A 20,353-nucleotide genomic window follows, 5' to 3' on the forward strand; every position below is an offset into this window, starting at 1 on the left:
TTTGTCCTATGAATAAAACCAGCCAGCTCCATTAAGAAATCGATGGCAGGCTTCACTTGATATCGTCATTAGCAAGCTTTTATCATAACGACGAGGAGATAAAGTATGACACCATAGTTCTCTTTCATCAAGCTCAATATCACAAGAAACATTTCTTAGAAATTCAAGTATTAATCATTTTATCATGAATCTAACTACCATGAGAAATGCATTATCCTCAGCACAGCCCACACAAAGATGATAAAGCATACACATCAGAGATATAATAAAGATGCTTTTTTTCTTCTTTTTTAATCCAATATCTTTAATAGTTTGGGGATGATGTTTTCTGGTGTGGACGAACTTAACTGGCCTTCACAAACCCCACACCTGAACAGCTTTGGGATGAATTGGAACAGCAAATGTGAGCCAGATCCCATCAGCCAACACTGGCGCCCGATCTCACTGATGTGGTTAAATGAGAGAAAATTCCCACAGCTATGTTTTATGTTTTTATGTTTTATCTCATGGAAAATGTCCCAGAAGAGTGGAAGCTCTGCCTGGAGGACAAACTCACTTTATACCCTTGTTTTTGAAGTTAAATGTAAAACAAGCAACAATATAAACCTAAAAACTGAAAGCATGACCAGGATATGTTAATTTTAATGTTAATGGTTGAAAAAAAACTGTTGAACTGATTTATTTTCAGTTAGGGTAAGTGGGATAAATGTCTACGCTATTTTTAATTTGATCATTCCACTTGAATATTGACTTTTGCGACGTTTAGTCTTCAGTTTTCAGGGTTAATTGATCAAATTTAGTGTCTCTGGAAAATAGTGGTCTTTTACATTGAATTATATTGAATATGAATGTTAATGTTTGTAAATTTAAAAGTAAAAAGTAAAAAAAATGAACTTTAATTTAAAGTAAAAAGATAAAATTAGACTCTTTGGCTAAGACGAATTGTCACAGAAGGCCAAGTGGAATATGTTACTAGAGTTACTTTTTTTTTTTTTTTTTTAATTCAATGCTTATTATGATTCATGGGGCTATTATTCAGTATTTCCATGAATTAGATGTGCATTTTAGACGTTTTTGCTTTTCATTAAAACCTACAGGCTAATTGATTGAAATAATTCCATTTGCATTTATAGTGTTGCTATTATGACTCATCTTCAATTAAAATATGGTTAAGTCAATATGTAAATATTCTTGGCCTCTTTGAATAATTTTACATTTTGTGCTATAACAACTAAATTAGCAAATGCTCTATTTATTTTTTATAATAATACATTGTCTGATGCATCATCATCATCATCATCATCATCCTGCACATGCTAAACTTATATTTAAATGTGTTACAATTAAAGTAAATATACATAGTTTTTAAAGTGGGCAATTTCCCTTATCTTACCCTATAGTCCTTTATGCAATATGCCACACATAGTGTAGTCAGTGTTGCCATTGTTAGATGCAATGTCCTGTACTTGATTTTCTTTAACTAGATTTATTACATTATCTTCATGTAATATTTGTGTTCTGAGTACAGAAACTAACCACCAAAACACACACGCATTTTGCAGATGTCACCATGTGTATTCAAGGGAAGTACATTAAACCCATGGAAATGATCAAGAATCATTGCTAATTCAAGAAATGTACCCATGGGAAATAGGAAATGAAGGAGCTTTGCACTCAGCATGGAATCGTGCCTTCATTTGGAATTGGCTTTGTTACCTCATTAAAAGGATTTAAAGGATTTTACCCTGATAATGTCACCCTAGTTTAAGACTTATTGTCTTAAACACAATCCCGTAGAAAATGATTTAGGAATTATGTGCAGCATCAATGCCACATGCATGTCGGAATAAATTAGACACGGACAGGTTTTGTAATGGCCACCCCTAACATGTATCATGGAAATGCAGTCTTAGCATGCAGGTTTAAAATAGCTTCAAATTATAATTGTTAACACTGATGGCAAGAGTGAATATTATCCTTGCTGACTTCACTGCTGCCAACATTGAGACCTGAACACCCCCAACTTCAACTTACTGATACACATCTCAAACTGTCCAGCTTCTGACACTCCTGTCCAAGTACAAACAAGAAATGTCACTCAAACCAAAACCTAGAATTTAATGAAGAAGTGAAGTATAGAGAGAAACAGGAATCCTGTTTGAAATGGAAATAAAATGTCTTTATTTTATATTGATTTGCTTTTTATATAAAAAGTACTTACATTTAATACATTTTTTTCCAAAATACAAGCAGCCAAACGACATATAAATCAAATACAAAATTATAAAATCTGTTGTATCTTAGTAGCGTCCCTTCTGAAAGTAACGTGATTTAATTCATAATCTCTAAAATTCCCATGTAACAGTAAGTTAAGTTGATTCTCTCCGGTATCCATGACATGTCAAGAGCGATCTGTGACCTATACATGATATCTTGTCCTAGGTCTATTGTCTAACAGTGATGAAGTCAATTTTGTCAGCTTTAATTTGCTTGATGAAGCCGGTGTAGTTGTATTGCTGTGCTCAAATGTAGCTTTAAGCAGGCAAAGGAGCAGAAAAGTAGCTATTTCTTCCACAGTCTTCTTTCAAACTACCAGACTGTAGTTTAATGACCATCAAACTGACATCAGCTCTGCAAGAATCTCGTCAAGCCGTAGACCAGACTGCACTTGGTCAATATTTCTATTCAGTGCTCAGCTATCCCAGCATGCCACATGGTTGGGGTTCAATAAACATGGTTTATAATTGCAGCATTTTTCTGGGTGGTGGAAATGAAAAATCACATCATGAAGCAAAAGTAAACAACACTGGATAGATATAAACTCAGTTCTTCAATGAGAACTGACTGAAGACAAGCGGTTGACTTGTGTAGCCCTATGTTGCGGAAGAAAGCGGCAGGGGGGAAAATAAAGAAGAAAATGTTATGAATATAACAAAACCCTTATAATGGCATACATATGGCATCTCTAGCATAATTAAATATGATAAATGAAGTTAATACTATAAGGAAATGAAAACTTTCACAGTGTAATGTGAAGTAAACACTAGAAAGAAAAAAGGCAAAACTGCCATGATGTCCCAAGGCAACGGCCTTAAAATTTGGGAAGAAATGAACACACCAATTAAAAAACAAAGATTTTGCTCTTGTAGTTTTGTTAACTGTCCACAATGTGCAAATGAGCAGTTGTGTATCACATGTGTAGTACAACAAAAACGCAAAAAAAATGAACGGACAAGTATGTCTCCAAATATCGCAACAGATATGAAGGCGCAATGCTGATGGTGCCAAGAAACCAAATATAAACAAGATATCTGGAACCTGATAGGAAATAGAAAAATTGTTGTTTTCCTTGCGTTTTATACATTTTGTACATTTAAGTAAAAAAGAGTATAAAGTGTAGTCAGGCTATGCGGCGGTTTCTCGAATCGTCCCCTCAAGTTTCTTTGGGAGTAGCTCTCTCCTTTCGTCAATGTTGATGACTGGTTTGCGACAGTTCTGCCCATCGAGGTACATCTTCGCATACATCGGATTGGAGTAGTTCATTGGCTGTTCGGAGAGAAAATTGTGGAAAATTGACATTCTTATTGACATCCCTTTAAAATGACAGAATTCAGATTAAAGGAAGACATACATGAATAAAAATAAACTGTTTTATTATGAATTGCAATTAATTAAATAATGCTACAAAAATTAAATAAATTGAAAACAACTTGTGCAGGATTTTAGAAAGTTGGTTCAAGGAGTTGCTTCCACTGCAGCCAGAGTCAAATGTGGTCTCTGTAGCATCATTTGGATTGGCTCTTTGAAAATCATATTTAATCATGCTTATAGTGACAAGCTGATGTCAGGAAAGGATGATAAATATTTTATAACTGTCACTCACAACCCCATCAACCTCACCACCTGCATAAATCAACCACTAAAAACGGGAAACGTAAAAACCCCCCCCCAAAAAAACCCCGGCAGTAGTTGAGCCATAAAGCCATGCAAATACTATCACAGTGACACATGCAAATCACATGCATGCAAAAATGTCATTTAGATTGACTGTGTGATACTCAAGTCAAATAACTGAGACAAAGGAGCCCAAGGTGTTCACCTGTCCAGGTATTACTTCCTTAGGGACAGAGTGAATATTCAGCGTGCAAGGGTCACTGGATTTTACACACCAGCCCTGGAACACACACAGTTGCCCCAGCATGCAGTCGACATTTAGAATGTCATTGTCACTAAACAACATCTACGTAAACGCTGCTATTAAGACACATTTAGACAGAAACATGTTCATAGCATGAAACAAACAGTCAGGACAAAGCAGTATTGTTACTGGCAATATAGCATTGCTTTTAAGAGGCATTAGACTTTAGAAACAGATGTCAGAGTTATTTCTGTGCAAGGGTAAAAAAATATAATATTTGCAGCTTTAATGAGGCAAATTCTCAAGGTAAAAGAAATCGCAGGAGCAGTGAATATTTTTCATTGGGTGGGAGGATGAAGGCAAAAGATAAAAGCCCTGGTGTAAATCTATAGTTAATATTACATATTTACACTTGTCATTTATTTAACATATTTAACAGGAGAGAACAGAAACATGTTCTTTCTGGATCTACCACATTGATATTTATGGATCAGAGTTTTCTTGTATTAAGGGTGTTAAAAAATCCCAACCACAAACCTTTTGGGGATCAAGTGTGAAATTTGGTTTGAGAAGGCTTCCGGCATCTGCGTGGTTGTCATGGTCCACCTCATACATGTTGTAGGATGGATTGCCTATCTCCACATTAATGCCTCCATTAGTTATGGGCTGCCGTTGTACGCGTTTCCCCCTGCGACAGACAAGCACTTGAAATAGCTGCAGATGTCTGGAGACTCTGTTTGTTTTTATGGGCTGTGCATTTTTGAACATGCATTCAAAATACAAAGTGGCTTATTACTAAGGCTGTCAAATTAACATGATTACAACGACACTCAAAGGCATCCTTAGCAAAGGCGCGATGTAGCAGAAAAAAAATGCATTGGTCCGTATGCATGTATAACCAACATTTAATATTTTATTTAATACTTTCATCATCACTTCAAATAAATAATTAAATGTATTGCACAAAAAAAGTACCTTTGTCGTCTTCTGCAGATGCAGACACCTGTAACCACCGTAGTAATCAAAATGACCAGCAGGACCAATGGCACAATGATAGCTATACTTCCTGTTTCACACAAGAAAAAAGCCAGAAGCAAAAGCCACCATTAAGTCTATTTCCCCAGGTGTCTATGCAGGTGGAACAGGATATTATTAGATACTCCATCAAAGCGGAATTAAATAAACACTACTGCAGCTAAAAAGATATTAAACCAATATTTAACACGAAGCCCAGATGTATATTCAGATGTGTCGTTTGACTGATGAAATAACGGATCTTTTCATTTTAATAATTCAAGGACTGAATCCTTATTGAATTAGTAAAGGAGAGCTCTTTATAAAGCGTGAAAGCTCTCTTCATTGCTCACCTCCAGCTGTGTTATCGGAGCGGCTGCTCTTGGGGGCCGGCCTCTCGCACTGCGTCCCTGACCAATTAGCTGAGCATCTGATTTAAAACAAACAGAAGGCAAGTCAGAAAAGAGAACAAACGGCTGACAGTTTCAAATTAAACAGACACCGGCCTAAATTCTACTTAAAGGAATAGTTCACCCAATAATACAACTCTGTCCTCACACAAAGCCTTAATAATAAAACTCTAAAATTATATTAACTATATAATTGTGAAAACTGTATTTTTGAGCACATAAATGCAGTGCACATGTATATTTATAGATTGTATTAATTTGTAAAATGATTACTTTTTAAATTTTTTTTACACATTTATTTGTCAACTTTGGGTGTACTAACACTTCAAGTGTAGGCAAACATGCAAACAAACTGAAAACACTCATTAGATGGTGAGAAGTAAAGCGGAAAGAAAGTCATGAATCATCTTATTTGTAATTGGAAGAGGTCCAGCGGGGGTCATGTTTATGATTAAACAGATGTTTGATGTTTGTTTATTAGTGGATGATATGAGAGTGAAGACTGGATCATTCACATTAAAACCGTACACAATTTTACAAACAGTGCGGACACATTTTTTTAATTGCTTGACTGTATATTCATTTCTTCCTAAGCTGAGACTGTACAGGATGTTAGACAAATAAAATAGACAAAAAGTGCACAGATCCCAAACAAATACAGAGAATCCTAAATGTGTGGATAGTTTGCGCAGTATGGGATGCATGTTCTCCAGGATGGTGCTGTAGGATCATGTGAAGTGGACAGTGGGGAAGTGGGTAGGGTAAATCAACTGGATGGATGGAGTCTGGTGGAGATGAGGCTTCTGAATCAGGTGAACAGTGGGACCTACTTGCATCGAGGTTTGTTAAGGGCAGTTATTGTGCATATTCCTTCATTCTGACAGTAGTAATCGCAGGGATTGGCCAGCTCATCGCAACGCTGGTTCTTGAACCCTGCCGTGCAGCTGCAAGACATCGCAGTGAGGTGAGCACAGTAAGAAGTGAGTAGAGTAGCAGCAAGTGTCTGCTCTGTATTTCTTGCGTATAGTTTCAGGATCCTTCATGTTTTATGACCATGAAATTAAATGAGCAATACGCATTTCAAAAATATTCACTCCAGGGGTTCTAGGATTCAGGGTTTCCACACTTTTCACACATGAATTTCCATGACTTTTCAATGATCTGTTCATGTTTATCGTAAAAGGTATTGTTTTAGAAATCATTTTACAAAGATTTTTAATAGACAGAATGATATTAGCACATTTTTCACTACATATGAGCAAGGTCTAGCAGATTAAATATTTCAGAACATGTTCACTAAGAAAAATGATTCAAAACACCCTGATCCTTCCAGATTTTTCAGAATAAATCATAGGGCTGCAGACTAAAATTTTGTTGTCTCCTGCTTTTTTTTTTTATAAAACAATCCAAACTGTCAGAGTATGTATAATACATCCAGTTGCATTTTATTTTATGATTTCACTGGAATGGAGAGTGAGCCAAAGAAGAGCGATAGAGAAGTGAACCTGCACCTGAGCCAGTCTCAGGTTTTGATGCTGACAGATGAGTTAATCGCAGATATCTAGTGAGGATAGTGATAAAATTGGAAATGTGTTGGCAGAAACAATACCTTGTAAAAGAAAGGAATATCAAAATAGTCTTCAAAACAAAGCTGTTTTGTTCAGTGTAGTGTGTAGACCCCAATAAATCATAAGAGAGAAATGCTGATGTTTATATTTCCTATACTTTGCAACACTTGACATAAAATAATATCATTTATATGTAATTGTATATAACTTTGCCTTTCCAAGAATATATGACTCTAGGCTTTGATAAGGAATTCATTTACATTATATTCATTTCAGGTCAACTATCATGACTTTTTTCCAGATACAGATCCATCATTCCATACATTTCCTGTGACTCAGAACCAGTGAATGAAACACATTATCGGAACCTCACAACAAAAAAACCCTGAGAGACTATTTGCATAGAAATTGATTCCAGTCTCTCGATTATGCCAGTCATTGCCACAAACGCCATATAAACGGCACAGAACATTTCACGATTTTCAAAACAACCATTTACAACCTGTTTAAGTTTGGAGACTAAATAAAACTAGTGATAATTTAATGCATGCTAACCACCACGCTTCAGAAAGCATCTGTTATACATGCCTTCTGTCACAATCTGTGTTTGCATAGGACAAGATGGTCAGGAGGTGCAAATTGTAAGGGAAATCATTAACAATCATGTCTCTCGAACCGTTTATTTGGGTCTTTACAAATGCACACAACACAACAATAGTAAATCAAGAAAACAGGACCTTATGATCCACAGAGATTTGAAAACAAGGTTTAACAGTATGGGCATTTCACTGGCATGTGCAATTAAAAATTATTGTGGAAAATTATGAGTGCACTGGTGTGCATAACCTCCCACACTCAATTCGCAACTCATTGATTATAATGAGAGTGATTTAGTTTTGCATTAGGCTGTGGCTTATTCAGCGTATATTATATGCTAAAAGCAACACTGCAAATTGCTGCTTTTCAGGCCTTATACTAGATGTTTATAATTGATTTTCTGAATTCCAAAGTAATTCGAAATTCAGCATTTATCTTATATCGTGATGTAGTCACATAAATGAAAAATAAATGAATAAAATAAATAAGATTTTGACTTAAAATATTAAAACAAGATAATATATAAAGACAACTGAAAATATAAATAAAAAAATGTTAGAACAAATGTAAATGTGGATCCCTGCAAAGCCAAGAAGAAATACATGAGAAACTGTGGTACTGAAACTGCTTTTCAGGTCTTTTTATACTGTATAGAGCTTTGTGGCCTTACTACCTCTAAACACATGGTGCTCTGCAAGGGCCCCTGCCTTCACCTGTTCCTGATCTTGCAATGGAAAAGCGAATTTGTTCTTGACAAAACAAATTGTCAGGATTTCTAAATGTATCCATTCCTGCCGGCCAAACCAAACAAAGCAGGACTCCAGCTGTTCTCAGAATGGCGTCCCGATATAAACAAGTCCACAGGGTGGACATCCTGTCAGCATGTCCTGCACAGTGTGAGCCTAACCTCATCTTTGTCAACGTGTGTAAAATTAAATAAACTGCTGCACCTGACAACAAAATATCCAGAGATGACAGCCATTCATGATTTTACAGTATTGATCAAACTTCCCACACATAGAGGACCTTTTACGTGATTTGCGACATGAATTAACAGACTTATGCATTCAGTAATTTCAGCTATATGTTTAGTATTTCATTAGTGATCATTGATTTAAATACATGATACAATTATATAGTACTATATATTATCAAGAGATGAATGTCTTTACTATTTTAAATAAATTCTATTCAACTTTCTATTCATCAAAGATGAATAATAAATAAGAGATGTTACTTTAGCATCAACTCAATACCAGAATGATTTGTGAATGATAATGTGAAGGAATAAATTACATTTTAAGCCATTAAAATAGAAATAATTGAAAAATTACTGTTTTACTGTATTTCTGATCATATAAATGCAGCCTTTGTGAGCATGTAAGATTTATTTCAGAAATATTACAAAAAATCTGGCTCCAAACTTTTGAATAGTAGTGTATTTAGTAGATTTGATGATTACATCCACAAATTAAATCTGCAATATTAACAATAAAAAAAGCACACTACAGAAATAGCTTTGAGGCTTGATGTAATTTGATTTTTAACCAAAATGTAGGCTTTTAGGCACACAAGAGCTTGGCCTAATTATTCCTCTGTGCTTTTTAAGTCTGTCAAACAGTGCCAGTGTAGAGCCCCCCACTGAGGTAATTTTGGGCCCCATTGATGGGAAACTTACGAGTCTCTGACATCTGTACAACTTTTCTAAATGAATGGTAAGGCTTCCAAGGTTATTCGCTATGTGGGTCTAACAGCTGAGAATTGGAATGTGGACAAAAGGAGGCACTTAGTCATTCTTACTGGCAGAAGGGTAGGCTGGTGTCGGGGTCCAGATGACAGGTGCCTCCGTTATAGCAGTAGCCGTCACACAACTGGCAGCTGGAGGCGATTCGACCACTGGTACAGCTGGCAGAACGACAACAATTTGGAAAAGCTAAAAATGTGATTGTTGCATAAACCGAGGAGTCATTTCAGTGTCAACTTAATAAATGATCAATTCTATAAATTAGGCTTTGTCTCATTAGGAACTGCTTTAATGTCACTGCAGTTGTTGGAACTTTATTATCCTGAATAGAGTTATATTTAGCTGAAATGTGCAGAAAGAATGGCAGAATTGCTCCAGATGTGGAATGATTCCTGTGCCAATACAATCACCAAACCTAACTGTAAAAATAATGACTATGCAATATAATGTAATATTAAAAGAATAAACAATTATTTTAAAACTGTAATAATTATATTTCACATTATTACTGTTTTTACTGTATTACTGCTTGACTGTCACAACAGTTGCTGGAACTTTATTATCCTGAATAGAATTATATTTCGCTAAATGTGCAGAAATAATAGCAGAACTGTTCTTAATTTGCTACAGATGAGGAATGATTTGTGTGCCAATACAATCACCAAACCAAAGTGTAAAAATACAGTAATGACTGCATTCAAACATGTTTATTGTATTAAAAGAATAAACAATTATTTTAAATTGCAATAATATTTCACACTAGTACTGTTATACTGTATTTTTGATTAAATAAATAATAAATAATATAAATTAGGCTTTGTATCATTATGAGTGTCACCGCAGTAGCTGGAACTTTATCCTGAATAGAATCAACTTTAGCTGAATGCGTAGAAATAAAGGCAGAACATCAATTCTGTTCTTAATTTACTTTAGATTAGCGTATATTTTCTGTATCAATACAATCACCAAAAAGTAATGCAAAAATAATGACTATTCAAATATGCTTGCAATATTAAAATAGAAAACATTTTGAAATTGGAATAATATTTCACATTACTGCAGTTTTGATCAAATAAATAAAGTACATAAATTAAGCTTTGCATCATTATGAACTACTTGAATGTTACCAATTATTATCCTGAATAGAATTATACTTTGTCTGGCACAACATCAATTCTGTACTTAATTTGCTTCAGAGGGGAAATGATTTTTAAAGGTGAAGTGTGAAATAATACAATACAATACAACCACAAAAACGACTGTTTTAAACATGTTTGCCATCACATACATCATTTTTATAGATATTAAAAAACAACTAACTTGCAAGCCACATCTCCTGTATCTCCATTAATGATACATGGTGCTCCATGGCACCGCAGGCACTTGTCGACATCACACTTGATGCCTTCATAGCGAGGCGGGCACACGCATTCAACGTGTCCTGAGCTGGACAGTGTGCAGGCCTGGGAATGGACGCAGTGGTGATGACAGATGTCTGTCAGGGAAAAGATATGTCCTTAATTAAGATATGAGGGCACATTTCTTTCATATTATGCTCAAGTTTAATTAGAATTTTATAAAGCTTTAATGAGACTTAATTATCCGCATCAAATATCTACTGGTACTAAGATGAAAATATGTCACCCCTTGGGTGCACAGCACTGAAAATGCATTACGGGTGCGCAGATTAAATTGTTTTGCAACAAATTATAATAACAAAGACTTTATAACCACAAACATTTTATCAGCAAAGCACAGAAACACCTCAAGGTTGTTACAGCAGCATTTAGAAAACCTCTTTGGGCACAGATCGTTCAAATACTAGCAAATGCCCTTTCAAGTCAAATACAATATTTGCTTTCATTGGGCCTTTTTTTGTTGCCGTTGCCAGCTGTGGAGAGAAAACTCAACAATTGTTCAATTAACCACAATTTAGTGACTGGTCTTCTATGCAAAAAAACAAAACAAACCCTCTCTGGAGATCGTGTCATTTTCTCCACGCTTCTATTTTTTTCTGTTCCACTTGGTACTTGAAAGATTTGAACTAGCAATATGGATTATGATGATACTGAATTAAAGGGGCACAGCGGTAGATGTAATTACCTGCCAAGAGATTCACTGACCTATTGAATTAAAATGCAGTTGCTGACCATTTCTGCTGGGTACAAGCAATCTCTAACAATACTTACGATAAAGACAGCGGTCACCCGTGTACTCTGCCAAGCAGCGACACACTGGCTGGTTTCCAGGGCTTACGTCACACGTGCCTCCATTCAGACAGTGATTATCACAGACCCGCCTCTCACAGTTAGGGCCAGTGAAGCCTGTCACGCAGCGGCAAGCAGGTTTCCCTAAGATCGGAGTAGACGGATGCGTCCATGTCAGCGTTTTATTCATATTTTGTCCTTTTAGTTTTACTACCAAATTTGAGAGAATGTGAGCTGTTTGCTAAGGGCAGTTTCAGTACAGGCCATGAGAAATGTTATAATTTTACAGGAAGCAATTTATGCTTTGAGCTATACTGGAGTCCACAATTGACACCTGATGTAAAGCTGTCTGAAAACAGCTCTAACACCAACCAAATGAACCACAGTTTGCAGTAGAAAACTGAACCAAAAGGTTTAGCGTAAAAGTGGCCTGAATAAAAAACAAAACAAAAACAAAAAAACACTATGTAAGCAAATGGAGTCGTATAATTATGACAGGAAGGGACATTATTTTGGCCATAACATATGAACTTGTGGGAATGTCATTGCATGTTAAGGCCACGACATATTACTCTTGAAACCATGCTTAGGGAATGACTTTTTTTTTTTTTCTTAAGATCATGAAGAACTACATTCTGTTATCGTGGCTACAAGTTTAATGTTTAAACAATCCTGTGTGACCATAACAATCTGGGAAATGGAAATAATAATTTTTTATAAACACTTTTGAATTAAGAATGACATGGCTCTATTCTATTCTATATTAAAATGATATAGTTAAATATAATATAGCTAAAAATAAACAGCCTTTAAAATGATATGCAGAGCCACATACCGCATAAATTGTAGTGCATGTGTTTAAATGTAATCACTATACATTAAAAAGCTGAGGTAAAATGAGCTGTTTTTATTTAGATTCAATAAATGGTGTTGAGTTTTTACAATACGCCTCCCTCATGATATGACCTCAATAAAATATATAGTTCTACTTATAATCAAAGCTTTCGCTCAGTAACTACACTCTTTTTAATAACACTGCACCCCACTCGACCATTAACAATCACCAGAGAAAATGATGAAATGTATCAAACTTCAGAGGATTCTGATGTTAAGAATAATTGCTTTCTTACATGCCTCATCAGTCAGATGATTGATTATGATAGATGAAGCTGTAATATGACACTCTTGACTAATTTTAATTGAGGTGCAAACACAAACACTCAACTGATTTTGTCATCAGCAATCCTTTGTAAGTTTCTACATTTGGGACCAAAGTGCTCAATTTCAAATGAATTCTTTATTAAAACAGATCAATTGCACATTAGCATACAAACCAAGAGTCCATATGCTGCCTTGAATCATTTTAGATTATAAACGTTATTACTAGCACACACACAGTGCCACACAGTTTTGTTAACAGATGTCTTTAAAATATTAATTTAGAAGAACTCCTAATCAAACTGCTGGGCACTCAACATTTCACAGAAGTTGCATGTAGAATGCATGTAATTTGATCGCAAGTACTGATTATAAGAACATTTCAAATACTTCATTACTCAGACTGAGGCAAAGATTTCAATCATGTATTGAAATCTACAGAAAGCTGTTTGAGAGTTTCTTACCAAGAGGTGAGCCAGTGCATGTGCCTCCGTTTAAGCAGTAATCTGTACAGTGGTTGACTTCACAACGTTCTCCAGAGAAATTAGGCCAGCAGTAACAGCGCCAGTCTCCTTTTTCATTGGCTATGCAACGTCCTCCATTCTCACAGGCAGGTCGACACAACTCACCTTTACAATATTGGAACAAATTAATTGAAAGTATGTATTTTTTCAATGAATCTTCATGTTCTTTTGTAAGAAAAGAACCATGAAAAAAAGTGAGCAGCCCTACAGTAAAGTGAGGCTTCAGACCTGAGACAATGGGGTCAATACAAGAGCCATTGACCAAGGTCTTCCCCTCTGGACAGGTGCAGCTGGCCCCAGTTGGATTGAGCAAGCACATAAAATCGCAGGTCATCCGCACACAGGGATTGGCCACTGAATACAAAACAGATAAAGCATAAATTGAACTTGGAATGTACAATGACATTTAGATAAACATCAATATATAATCATTAGAATTAATAATAATTACCATAATTATTTTGATACAATAATAATGAAAAAATAATATAATTTAATTTAATTATATTAAAACAATTTATGCAACATTTATACCCAGTCTGGTAGTAGTCTATGTTGTCAATTGTGATTTTTTTTTTGCTAGGAAATTACAAATAAATATATGGAAAAAACTGTTTTTGGTTCTAAATTTTATTAGCAGAGTTGAAAACCTTCCCTACAAAATGATATATATGTATATAATATTTACTTTAATATTGGGGTTGAGGGTCAACATAATCTAAATGTTAGAACATCTTTCATAATTTTCAGAAAAAACCCCCAAAACAAAACAGGTTTCAGGCCCTATTTTGTAGCATATTCATGGAAAGTGCCATCTAAAATGTTTTCAGTTTATTTATTCAATTTCTTAAAACAGCTTGTCGAACTGGCGCATCAAAAGTTGCAGATTTGAAAGCCGTGGCTCAAAGATGCCAGCAGTATGAGGGAACATCTGTATCAATCTTCAGTGTTTTGCTGAGGACATCAAACCTAAACTTTTAGCTTTTGCTGGCAGTGCACAAGTCTCTCCACCAGGCGAGATCTCTGACTTTAATGAGTCAGTGGGGACTGGCTCAGCTGTCCCTCACTACAAACCCACCAGAAAAGAAAGATCTTTTTGAGGTTGTGAGGTCATTAACACAACCAGATAACAAATAGCAACCAAGACCAACAGCAGAGGAGGCCAGCTTCTGAGAAGACAGTATATTAGAGAGTCACAAATGCAATGCATGGGGAGGCAAATTAAATTGGTGTAACATTTTTAAAGAGTGTTATTTGTCTCAGTGAGATGCACAGAACACTAATGAAGAAACAATACGTTCACCTCAGATTAAAAAAAAAAAAAAATTGTAGCTGTAAATACAACGCTGGTGATTTACAGTCAGCTGAACTTGGATTACTGCCTTCGTTTTAGACATAAGAACAGGACACTGTAACAGTCTCAAAATACTGTGTGTGCAACTGCTAAACGATATCACTCTGACCTTCAAAACGCTGCAAAAACTAAATTCTTTCAAAAACCTGGTAGAGCAGCAAGCCTGAATCCAGAGGTGGGTACAGTACCCAAAAACTGTACTCAAGTAAAAGTAAAAGTACTTATAGAAATATTTACTCAAGTAAAAGTAATAGTCTGAATAGTTACTTGAGTAAGAATAAAAAAGTATCAGATAAAAAAAAAAAAAAAAAAAACCCTACTCATGTAGTTAGTTACTAGTTACTTTGGATCATATACTGTATATCTATAGTCTATTTTTATTTAGATATATAGATACAATTGATGTATTGTGTGTGTGTGTGTGTGTATATATAATATATATATATATATATATATATATATATATATATATATATATATATATATATATATATATATATATATATATATATATATATAATGTTTTTAATGTAATTTATTTCAGTAATGCAAAACAGAATTTTCATCAACCTTTACGCCAGTCTTTCGGTGTCACATAATCCTTCAGAAATCATTCCAATATGTTGATTTATTATCAATGCTGTTCTTTTTAGCTTTCTATTCATCAAAGAATCCTGAACAAAATGTCACAGGTTCCAAAAATATTAAGCAGCAAAACTGTTTCCAACACTGGTAATAAATACTTTTTAGAATGATTTCTGAAGGATTATGACTCTGAAAACTGTATAGTAACAGCTGATGAAAATTCTGATTTGCATCACTGAATTAAATTATATTTTAAAGTATATTAATTATGTATTATATGTATATATGTAGCCTATATATAACCTCTGACACGGAGAAGAGTGAAAACTCCTTACATGACCGCTACAGAACATCTGAACATAACGAAACAAATGCACATTGACGGATCTTCTTCCATCTGTTTTGCAAAATGTAAACAAATGTATATTGTGAAAATAAGCATTCTGCCTGGAACAGGTTGCGCGACGCCGCTGAGCAGAGCTAACGCGGGTTTGGCGGGTGTTCATTTCATACTCTGTGACAGCTTATCTAATATATAAATTATACATTGTATTTAATGTATAAGGTACACATTCAACAAACTGGTACTGTCATAGTGGTATCGTGTACTGTAATTGAATGTAGCCTATATATACCTGTGGAACCGTAGACAGCACACGCAGTGTTTATCTAATAAAGATCTTCATAGCTAGTAAATAATAGCCTTTGCAGATTTGCTTTCAATCGACTATAGATCCAAAGCCACGTCTTCAACGCTCTTGATGTTCTTAAACTTTCTGTTTAACTCTGAGTGAGAACCGCTTCAGAAGACTCACAAACCAATTCACAGGTTTGCCAATTGGTTTGATCAAGCCTTTGAACAGAATTGACTCAAAAGAATTAATCATTCATCATCGCTCATTGCCCAGAGAAAAGTAGACGGCGCGTTTGGAATAAATTGAGGCATTTTTGTATTGCATTAAGATAAAGTAACGAGATGAGCATCACCCACAGTAACGAAGTAAAAGTACTGTTTTTTTCACTAAAAATGTACTTGATTACGAGTAAAAGTACCCATCTTTAAATATGCTCTAAAAGTATGTTACCCCAAAAAATTACTCAAGTAAAATAACGAAGTAAGTGTAACTTGTTACTACCCACCTCTGCCTGAATCTAAAAAAATATTCTCTTAGCATCCACAAAAATAAACCATAAAAGAACCATTTCTTTATTCTTTGAGTTGTACATGAAAGGAAAAGGCACTGAATAGCAAACGTTTAGAGAAAAAGTGTGCTCTTACCATCCTGCTGCTTGAAACGATGAGAGATCAGGACATTTGTTGTTTTTTCAATACCCAAGTCAAGAGGTTCAATTGATTTTTTGCCATATTTGTGGATTCTGAAAACTTCATTTTTCAGTCCTGTTCCATAAATGTAATCCTCAAAAATGTCTATTCTGTATGGTTGTGATATTCCTGTGCAGGCATGAAGTGAGGCAAATGCATTAGACAAACTGAATATTCTAAAATAATTTCAATAGTTAACCATTTCAGGCATATAAGATACAGGAACAAAGCAAAATACTATAAGATTCCCTTTTAACTACTTTTCTCACTTTGCTTGCCATCGATTACCACCAATGGGTCTGAGCCATCGAAACGGACACTGCCAATGACAGAGAGCTCGGCATCAGCCCAATACACACGCTGGCTGAAGTAATCAATCGCCAACCCTACAGATAAATGACAGGAAGAGAGGTATTTCCATAATAATAAGAACTTGGCACAGAATTTTAAGAAAAATCACGTATTTAAACATTGACACATCCATGTTGGCAGGGTTTACATTACTAAAGCATTAGACAAAAGCAACAGCTCACAATAAACCAATTCAGGAAAAGAGAATAGGTTATTCATAACCATAACTGTAACGTGTTTCTAGACATCTAGGTCATGTGAGACTGTCGTAGGACTAGAAAATGTTTTTAAATAGCATCAAACTGGTATAAACAGAACCTTGATGTTTAGGTCAATGTGGTGCTAAATTGAACTTTTTATATAATTAAATAACCTTTAAGGAACCCTTGCTTCAATGTGGACATATTCAGCACAAAAGCTTCAGATCTGTGTCCTTTTGCTCTTCCTGAAATAAACTCAGCAAAAGTTTGTCCCATATTTTTCGGAGTTAGTGTTGCTTGACTCATTATATTTCCTCTCTTGATTAAAGACTCGGATGTTGCATTTTTGTTCCTTTTCTAGAGATGATGGATTCCTAAAGCTGCACTGGAGGCGTAATATTGGCCCCTATAAAGGAGGCCATGGTTAAATGTAGCGGTACTTAGTGTTTCCCTGAGGAACACGCCTGCAGGTTTACCTAAAGGCATTGCAAGTAAAACATTCCCTCAAACTCGGAAATGAGAAAAGTGCTGTGATATACCGAAACAGGATATGAGACCAACAAGCTTCTACATAAATGCATTCAGACCTTGACCTCATCCCTTTAGAAAGAACCAAAACAACAACCTCTCATTTATCACACTCACAGAAAAACAGCTGAGGACTCAAAAGGAACGAGCTCATGCCCATCACACTGAAAAACACAAAAACATACCTGTGGGTCTCCTAAGGTTCTTGTCCAATAGCACTCTACGCATGGAGCCATCCATCGCACTCTCCTCTATGTGTGAGTGGTCACCTATTACTGACCAATACATCATCCTGAAACAGGTCAAATCTTTACTTGATAAATACATACAGATGTGGCCATTTAGAATGCACTTTTTTTGCACTGTATATAAAAATTATTTCAGAAATTCAGAATCCTAAATATCTTTTTTTTTTTTTTACATTAAATTAGATTTTCAATTTCATATTTTCAATGTACATTTAGGCTTTTGAAACCCACTATGTGAATTTAAAAATAACCCAAATAATATTGAAACATGCTCCTACCCTTTGACTGGATTGACAGTAATGGCGTAAGGCTCTCCTGCAATGTCAGTTATCAGACGGGTGCAGTTGGGTCCCTTGAGTTGTCCCACGTTAATAGAGTATCTAAGCTTGGTCCAGTGAGCTGTGTAATAACTGAACCAGTGCATCCTAGAGTGGTCTGTCCAGTAGATATTTCCAGTCACCCAATCAGCTGATACATCTCTGGGTCTGCGAAAGTCTGGACACTGCAAAAGTAGCAAGGTGATTCCCATGTGGGCCAAGATATCACAGAATATTTAAGATTGTACGATAACATGTTTAGGAGAAAATTATTCATAAAAAGTGTGGTCAAAACTTCAGAGAGCGTTCTTGGATTTAGGGATAAAATGTAGTTAAAATTTGGAGGAAAATATTATTTTGTTTAAATATTTATGGTAATAAAAACAAACAAATCACAGAGAAGATCAACATATAATATACTTCTTGTCTGAAATCTCTTTGTTCATAAAATAGAAGTAAAATACATAAATTATGGAGTTAGTATTGACTAATTTAAATTAAAGTGTATGTACATTAAACGTAGATCGAATGTTTTCAGTATTCTGTTGTCATTAAATGTACTATATACAGCACAGAATTAACAAATTAATTAAGAGGAAGATTAAATTAATAGCTTTGAAGGGAACAAAAAAAAAAAAAAAAAATTTTAAATCCAGAATATTCCTGAGAAAATGATGATGATAGACTCCACACAAGACCCACAATACTTACTATGATGCCAACATTTGTTTTAGTTTGACTCCTGTTTAGGATATCTTTGTAAAAAAGTCCACCGGGATTAAACTGAGTAGCCCAGATAAACTTTTGTTGGTGATACAGAGCATCCATCCCAATGATGCGGGCATTTTCCTCGATGCGAGCATGTACTTTGTGTCCATGGCTCTGGTTAAATGGATACACAAAACTTCGGATTTCAGTGTCATTAGCTATGTAGAGCACTCGATCTTCTGGTCCTGCCCGTTGAGTTATTAATATGCAAAAAAAATGAAAAGTGGCTAAATTCCATTTAGGGTTTAAGACAACAGTTTGACAATTACAGATGCAGAAAAATCATTCTAGCACAGCAATATGCATTCTAATCAATCAGTAATCTTTAATTCAAAGTTAATACTTTAAAAGGAAGACGATATACTGTATAGTTCTTAAAACATTCATAAATATAAATTAAATATAAAAATATAAATATAAATAAAATTACAAATATGTTTGAAATGTATATTTAGGCCCTGTGTGTTGAGGTAATGTATGAAAAGATCTACTAAGTCATTCATAGTCTAAAATAAAATCTCACAGTGAAGCTAAAGGTCAAGTCAATAGAAAATATAGATCCTTACCTTTTGCTATGCAGCTACCATTCATATCCTTATAATTTTTGTCACATGTACATTTGTATGATCCTTTTGTGTTTGTGCAATAGTGAGAGCAAGTGCCAAAATTAAGACACTCATTGATTTCTGCAAAGAAGAGAAGAATAAATGTCAGATTTCGAGGAATAGCGCTTTCTGGAAACTGTTATGTTCACTGTGTGGCTTTTTTTTTTTTAACATGCTGAGTGCTTGAAAATAAAACGTCTGATGTGGTCTGCTCACTGCATCTCATTGATCTTTATTCCCAGAAAAAAAACACTATATGTGAGCGCACAATCCTTTAACTGGAAATGTTCTTTTTACATGCAATACCTTTTCAGTAAGTTAAGCATTTTCAGGAGCTTAAGCTCAACTTTGGCCTCTGGTTTGGTCTTACCACACCAGAGAGGAAAACACTGATCCTTGACAAATTTTTGATCCTTGAAAAAATCTAGCTATTTCCAGCCAGCTGTAGACCAGTATACACAGACTTGATGAATAGAACAGGCATTTTGAATCTCAGAAAATGTGTGGAAAACATTGAAATGATAAAATATAGGACAGGACAGGATTCAGAGCAAAACCTTGCAACAAAAAATTGTGTACAATTTCTGCACCACTAGCAAGAAGAACTGTCAAAATAATGAGTGTCAAACATTCCCCAATCTACCATGTCTGGACAAACAGGTCCCAACTTGGGTCATTGGTTTGGGCCAGTTTCAGAGATATTTGCCCCCTGG

At 35.1% G+C, this 20,353-nt stretch overlaps 1 protein-coding gene across 4 annotated transcripts in view; it reads right to left on the reverse strand.

The window, feature by feature from the left end:
* Positions 1-2,157: 2,157 nt before the first annotated feature.
* The window catches only part of lrp1bb (low density lipoprotein receptor-related protein 1Bb), a 285,213-nt gene continuing 267,017 nt past the window's right edge, over positions 2,158-20,353 (reverse strand). The window contains exons 77-93 of one of the 4 annotated variants that reach the window (XM_058786845.1): positions 19,602-19,721; positions 18,979-19,220; positions 18,229-18,452; positions 17,888-17,994; positions 16,893-17,009; positions 16,579-16,752; positions 13,589-13,714; positions 13,301-13,465; positions 11,661-11,822; positions 10,792-10,966; positions 9,528-9,632; positions 6,393-6,506; positions 5,506-5,582; positions 5,114-5,204; positions 4,676-4,826; positions 4,100-4,174; positions 2,158-3,546 (exon numbers count right to left, since the gene is read on the reverse strand). In XM_058786845.1, the coding sequence (XP_058642828.1) occupies positions 3,406-3,546; positions 4,100-4,174; positions 4,676-4,826; positions 5,114-5,204; positions 5,506-5,582; positions 6,393-6,506; positions 9,528-9,632; positions 10,792-10,966; positions 11,661-11,822; positions 13,301-13,465; positions 13,589-13,714; positions 16,579-16,752; positions 16,893-17,009; positions 17,888-17,994; positions 18,229-18,452; positions 18,979-19,220; positions 19,602-19,721 (2,366 nt within the window). In that variant the 3' untranslated portion in view covers positions 2,158-3,405. Of the gene's footprint in view, positions 3,547-4,099; positions 4,175-4,675; positions 4,827-5,113; positions 5,205-5,505; positions 5,583-6,392; positions 6,507-9,527; positions 9,633-10,791; positions 10,967-11,660; positions 11,823-13,300; positions 13,466-13,588; positions 13,715-16,578; positions 16,753-16,892; positions 17,010-17,887; positions 17,995-18,228; positions 18,453-18,978; positions 19,221-19,601; positions 19,722-20,353 lie in introns of those variants that run through there. The other 3 variants (XM_058786847.1, XM_058786846.1, XR_009272793.1) reach the window with 3 other exon arrangements.

This window comes from Onychostoma macrolepis, chromosome 09 (genome assembly GCF_012432095.1).
Source record: "Onychostoma macrolepis isolate SWU-2019 chromosome 09, ASM1243209v1, whole genome shotgun sequence".
Taxonomy (NCBI): domain Eukaryota; kingdom Metazoa; phylum Chordata; class Actinopteri; order Cypriniformes; family Cyprinidae; genus Onychostoma; species Onychostoma macrolepis.